The sequence below is a fragment of the Macaca mulatta genome, chromosome 3, assembly GCF_049350105.2.
Source record: "Macaca mulatta isolate MMU2019108-1 chromosome 3, T2T-MMU8v2.0, whole genome shotgun sequence".
Lineage (NCBI taxonomy): Eukaryota > Metazoa > Chordata > Mammalia > Primates > Cercopithecidae > Macaca > Macaca mulatta.
The window spans coordinates 91,852,308-91,858,503 of NC_133408.1; the positions used below are offsets into that span (position 1 = coordinate 91,852,308).

General features: G+C 47.1%; 1 protein-coding gene across 2 annotated transcripts in view; it reads left to right on the forward strand.

Annotated features, from left to right (window-relative positions):
* Positions 1–5,906, forward strand: part of AOAH (acyloxyacyl hydrolase) — a 196,671-nt gene extending 190,765 nt beyond the window's left edge. For both annotated transcript variants that reach the window (XM_001102698.5, XM_077996935.1), the window contains exon 21: positions 5,527–5,906. In XM_001102698.5, coding sequence (XP_001102698.4) covers positions 5,527–5,655 — 129 coding nt within the window. In that variant the 3' untranslated portion in view covers positions 5,656–5,906. The remainder of the gene's footprint in view (positions 1–5,526) is intronic.
* The last annotated feature ends 290 nt before the right edge of the window (positions 5,907–6,196 follow it).

The window sequence follows — 6,196 nt, forward strand, 5'->3', positions numbered from 1 at the left end:
AGGAGGTGATGTCGAAACTAAGACCATGAACTAGTAGAGTGAAGGGAAGCAAAGAGGGGTTGCAGGAAGTGTTTTGAGCAGAGGCAACTGCATGGACAAAGACCTGAATATGAAAGAAAGCATGGCATTTTGGAGGAAATAAAAGGGCTCGGTGCAGCTGGAGAGTATGACCGTGGAGTTGACAGAGGGAGAAATGTACTGCTTATTAAGGAACCAGATCATGGAAGATCTGTCTGGGGCTTGACCTTGGTCCTGAGGGAGATGGGGAGCCACTGGACGTTCTCAAGCAAGAAAGAAATAGCCCGACTTGTGATCTAAAAAGACGCCTGTAGTAGTGGCGTGGAGGGTGATTTGGTTAGGAACTAGTCCAGAGAGATGGAGACAAACAAAAGGAAAAGTTGTATTTTAAAAAGATTTTTTAAATGACCAAACACAGAGTCGCAGGACAGCAAGGCAAGTTCTTATCAGAGATTTTACTCAAGGAATCAAAGTCAAGTGCATCCTGGAGTCAGTATAGATCCTGCCCACTCTCCTCCCACATTCTCCACAGCAGTCACAGGCCAATGGAAGGATGGCCCAGCATGATTCCAGATCATCAGGTGATTGAATAAAGCATCACGCTGTATTACAAGAAGCTAACTTGATGAACCGTGAAACCACTTCTGGCTTTACTGTCTTATGAATTGGATGTACTTATATACAACTTAACAAGAAAGTGGGCTCTGAAAGACGTTCAACTACAAAGGAAAATACCTGGAAAAGAACCTCTGTTAACCAGAAGATCCTACTTAATCAGAGCACTCATTCCCTAACATGCTTCTGGAATAGATATTATTCCACACACATGCTTAGTAGGGGAGCTGATGACCTCCTGGGCTGCCAAGGTTGTGTGAACTAGCAGGAGGAGGGTGTCTCCATCCTCCCATCCTGAGAACAAATGCTGGGGTGGAGGGTATATAATAAAAGTTTCCATTGGTAAAATGAATTAGCTTGCATCCATCTGATGGCATACCTTGCACTGAATAACCCCATCTACTAAAAATACAAAAATTAGCCAGGCGTGGTGGTGCATGCCTATAGTCCCAGCTACTCAGGAGGCTGAGGCAGGAGAATTGCTTGAACTTGGGAGGCGGAGGTTGCAGTGAGCCAAGTTCGCATCGCTGCACTCCAGCTTGGGCAACAGAGTGAGACTTCGTCTCAAAACAACAACAACAACAACAAACAAACAAAACAAAACAAAACAGATACACCTTTAGTGACACAGAAATATGTTTATAATGTAGAGCAAAGTAAATATGATAAGACTACAGATTATAGGAGCAATGACTCAACTATATGCATTTGTCAAATTCATGGCACTGTTTACCAAAGAGAGTTCATTTTACTGTGTCTAAATTCGACTTCAATAAGAGCAGATTACAAGATGATATTCAAGAGGAATCCTGTGTGTGTGTGTGTGTGTGTGTGTGTGTGTGTATTCAGATATAAAATCAGGGCCAGGCGCATTGGATCACACCTGTAATCCAAGCACTTTGAGAGGCCAAGGCGGGCAGATCACCTAAGACTGGGAGTTCGAGACCAGCCTGGCCATCATGGTGAAACCTCGTCTCTGCTAAAAATACAAAAATTAGCCAGGCGTGGTGGCATGTGCCTGTAATCCCAGCTACCTGGGAGGCTGAGGCAGGAGAATCACTTGAACCTGGGTAGGCGGATGTTACAGTGAGCCGAGATCACACCACTACACTCCAGCATAGGCGACAGAGTGAGACTCCATCTCAAAAAAAAAAAAAAAAGATACAAAATCAGAAAGGCTCTACACCCCATGTTAACAGAGGCTGCCTCTATTTTAATTACGGATGAATTTTATTGTGTTTTATTCTTTTTGCTTAAGTGGGTTTTCAGCTTTTCTAGAATGAACAGGTTTTGCTTTAATATTTTAGACTATGAATAGAGAAGCATAAAAGAATATCTGTTGGGGAGGCTGAGGCAAGAGAATTACTTGAACCTGGGAGGCGGAGCTTCCACTGAGCCGAGATCTGACCACTGCACTCCAGCCTGGGTGACAGAGCAAAATCTTGTCTCAAAACAAGAAAGAAAAAGAAAGAAAAAAAGAAAAGAAAAGAAAGAAGAAAGAAGGAAGAAGGAAGAAAGAAGAAAGAGGGAGGGAGGGAGGAAGGAAGGAAGGAAGGAAGGAAGGAAGGAAGGAAGGAAGGGAGGGAGGGAGGGAGGGAGGGAGGGAGGGAGGGAGGGAGGGAGGAAGGAAGGAAGGAAGGAAGGAAGGAAGGAGAGAGAAAAAAGGAAGGAAGGAAAGAAAGAAAAGGAAAGGAAGGAAGGAAGGGAAGGAAAGGAAGGGAGAGAGAAAGAGAGAGAGAGAGAGAAAGAAACTAACTTGGATAAAGAGAGGAAAGGGTAGCTGTGCCCTGCCCTGTGCAGTGCCTCGTGGAAGTTATAACAGGAAATGGCGGTATGAGAAACCCACAGTAGGTGCTCAGTAAATATTTGTCAAATGAATGAATGATTACAGTGGATCATTTTATCACAAGTCTCTAGTTTAGTGATAAGCATGCCAGTCTCATTTCAGCTCAATATTTTCTCAATGCCTGCTCATAAATATTTTATTCCTTATTAGGGTGACAACCAACGAATTCCGTTCAAACCAAACAGTTAGCAAATGCTCAGATCTGAGCTCTTTCATTTTCGTTTCCCTCTTCTTGCCCTCACCCTGTCTCCTGCCTTATTAACACAGAGAGGGAACTAAATGCCTTGATGCCACATGACTGTTAGAAAGACAGCTTAGGTGTATCAAGTTGAAAGCCAATAACATAAAAAAGAAGAACCAGTAATTTTCCACAGACCTGGCAGCAGCCTCCTTTGTTGAGAAATGGCAGGAAAACAGCCACAAGCCCAGGCCTCTGTCTTCAAAGACCCTGATGCTTTGTGTGAGAGATGATCCGGCCCTCCCTGGGGCACTGGCCAGCTATGCAGGCAGCCTTTGCCGTGCTCCTGCGTTTAAGTGCAAAGAAGTATATGTGGGGTGCATATGGTGTGTGGTTTTGCTGTGTGTGTGTGTGTAGTATCTGTGTGCTTTCTGTGGGGGTGTCTGGGGGTGAGGTACATGTGGTGTTTGTGTGTGTGTGTGTGGTATGTAGGGTGTGTGTGTGATGTGGGTATAGGGGGTGTGTGTGGTGTGTGTGTGGTAAGGGTTGTGTGTGTATGTGATATGTGTATGCGGTGAGTGTGCATGTGGTGGTATCTGAGGTGTGTGGGGGGTGTGTGTAGGATGTGTGTGTGGATATGAGAGTATGTGTGGTGTGGGGTGTGTGGTGTGTGTGTGTGAGATGCATGTGGTGTATCTGTGTGTGGTGTGCATGTGATGTATCTGTGTGGTGTGTGTATGGTGTGTATGTGGCATGTGGTGTGTGGGGTGTGTGTGTGATGTATTTATGTGTGGTGTGGGGTTGTGAGGGGTGTGGTGTATGTATGTGTGGTGTGTAGTATGTGTAGTGTTTCTGTGTATGCTGTGTGGTGTGTGGGGTATGGGAGTGTGTGTGATGTATGTGTGTGTGGTGTGGGTTGTGAGGGGTGTGGTGTGTGTGGTGTGTGGCGTGTGTGTGTGGTGTTTCTGTATGTGGAGGGTGTGTGATGTATGTGTGTGTGGTGTGGGGTTGTGAGGAGTGTGGTGTGTGTGTGGTGTTTGTGGGGCGTGTGTGATGTATGTGTGTGTGGTATGGGGTTGTGAGGAGTGTGGTGTGTGTGTGGTGTTTGTGGGGGGGGTGTGTGTGGTGTGGGGTTGTGAGGGGTGTGGTGTATGTGTGTATGGTGTCTGTGTGTTATGCTGTGAGGGAGACACTGCATGGACATGACCGAGATTATGCAGTGGGATGAGTGAAGTTTGTGTCCACCTTAGAAGGCTCAGGACACATTAAAATGCTGGGGACTTTATGCAGTGACTGAATCAGGCCTAGTTTTCTCTAACTACTAAAATCTCACACATAGTCAGACACAGAAAGGACTTTGGATCACTTTCTGTCACCCACTCAATGTCCAGATGAGAGGGCTGGGCCCAGAGAGGGAGTTGGCCCTGCTGCCTATTAGGAAGGGGACTGTGAGCTGCCCTGTGGGGAGAAGTCGGGGATATCCCTGAGCATCCTTCCCAAACAATGTATTCCCCTCTTGGAGGCCTTCAGCAATCATATTTCTCATTGCTCAGCATTGAAAACCACTGTTGAGATGGAGCCATCTGGAGTCTGCAGGCCTGGCCAGGTCCCATTTGCTAAATGAGGGCATGGTCTGCAGAGAAAAAGCGTCCTCCTCAAAGGCATGTTAATGACAAGCCAGACACTGGACAACCAAGAATGGACCCAGCTAACATCATGGGTAAAGGGAAACCTGATATGCGACAGCAGAACCAGAGAGCAAGTCTCAGGCTGGGAGAGCAAGAGTCGAGACTGCTGTGTATTAAGCTAAGGATTCCTCTCTGGCACTTCAGCCAGACTCCCTGCACTCACAGCCTTCCAGGATCCCCCCCAACCCAGTCAGGGACCCAGCCAGCCTCCACTCCCAAGCACCTGTAGTTCCCCAAACATGTCATTCTCTCCCACAGCTCTGAGCCTTTGCACATGCTGTGTCCTCTACCATTGCACTGTTTCCCCACATCATCTGTCTGCGGAACTCCTAGAAAATTCATCTCAGCCACCACCTTCTTCAGAGAGATCCCACCCCTTCCCCCACCAGACAGAAGTGACATGTCTTCCCTTTCCCATGTGTGCGTCAGCCTCCCAGCCCTCTCTGTGGGCTTGGTGGTGTCATTTTGCATGTCTGGTTACCTTACTAGGCTGAGACTTTCTGGAAGGAAGAACATACCATGTTCACCTCTAAAACCCAAGCCTTAGGCCTGCAGTAAATGCTAGCTGTCCACAGATGAATAAAAAGTGAATTTCTGATAAAGTGAATTTTAATCTATTACTGGAAAAACAAATTACATACACTTAGCAGCTTAACACAATACACACTTATGATCTCACAGTTTCTGTGGGTCACAGCTTAACTAGGTCCTCTGCTTAGGGTGTCACAAATGAAAATCAAAGCATGGTATCCAGGCCACGTTCTCATCTGGAGACTAATCTGGGGAAGAACTACTTTCAAACTCATTCGGGCTGTTGGCAGATTCATTCCCGTGAGTCTGCAGGACTGATGAGCCAGCTTCAGGCTGGATGGCAGCTGGATCACCCCCAGCTTCAGCCCAGAAAGGAGAGCCTCCGAAGCGAGTCACTAGCAAGGCCGAGCCTCACACAACGTGACAGCATCGCTGAAGCAGCATCTCCTCACCACGGCCACATTTCCTCTGTTAGAACCAAGTGATAGGTCCCACCACCAGCAAGGGATGGAGGTTATACAGAGACATGGGGCTGGGAGTCACGGGGCCGTCCTAGAGGCTGTCTCTGGCAGAAAGCACGTGAGAAATCTTGTTGGTAAGTGATTTGTCCTAATTTCCCTTTTCCTCCTCCTTTGGGTTCTCTCTCACAGGTGGCTTTGCTGTTGTTTGCGGATCGTTTCTGGGAGAAGGTGCAGCTCCAGTGGCCCCAAATCCTGGGAAAGGAGAATCCGTTCAACCCCCAGATTAAACAGGTGTTTGGAGACCAAGGCGGGCACTGAGCCTTTCAGGAGCATGCACCCCTGGGGAGCACAGGGAGGCAGAGGCATGGGTAAACTCATTCCACAACCCTGTGTGGGCTGCTACGTCACAGGCCCAAAGGAGTCTCCTTCAGCAGCGTCTTTGCAAAATGTCTTTCTCTCAATGAAAAGCATATCTGGATGACTGTGCAATGCTGTGTGCTCCTGGGATCAGTAACCCTTCCATTGTTCCTGAAATAACCTTTAATAAAGTGCTTTGGGTGCCATTCCAAGCAAGAGAGTATCTGTGCCCTTTATAGCTAATTGTTCTAAAAGGAGTTTCTAAAAACACTTAAGAAGTCCAGTGATGTTCAGCAATTTACCCAAGGTCTTGGCATGCCAGGGGACTGATCCTCCCTGTGTTGTTAACTTCTTAAAAATGGCTTGGCGAGCTGAGGCTCCTCCTATGCAGGCGGCTGGCCAGCTGCCAAGGACTCACACAAGAGGGCAGACCAGGCTTCATGAGCCCCCCTTGAAAAACATAACACAAAACTATAAATACAAAATTAGATATGAACTTAAA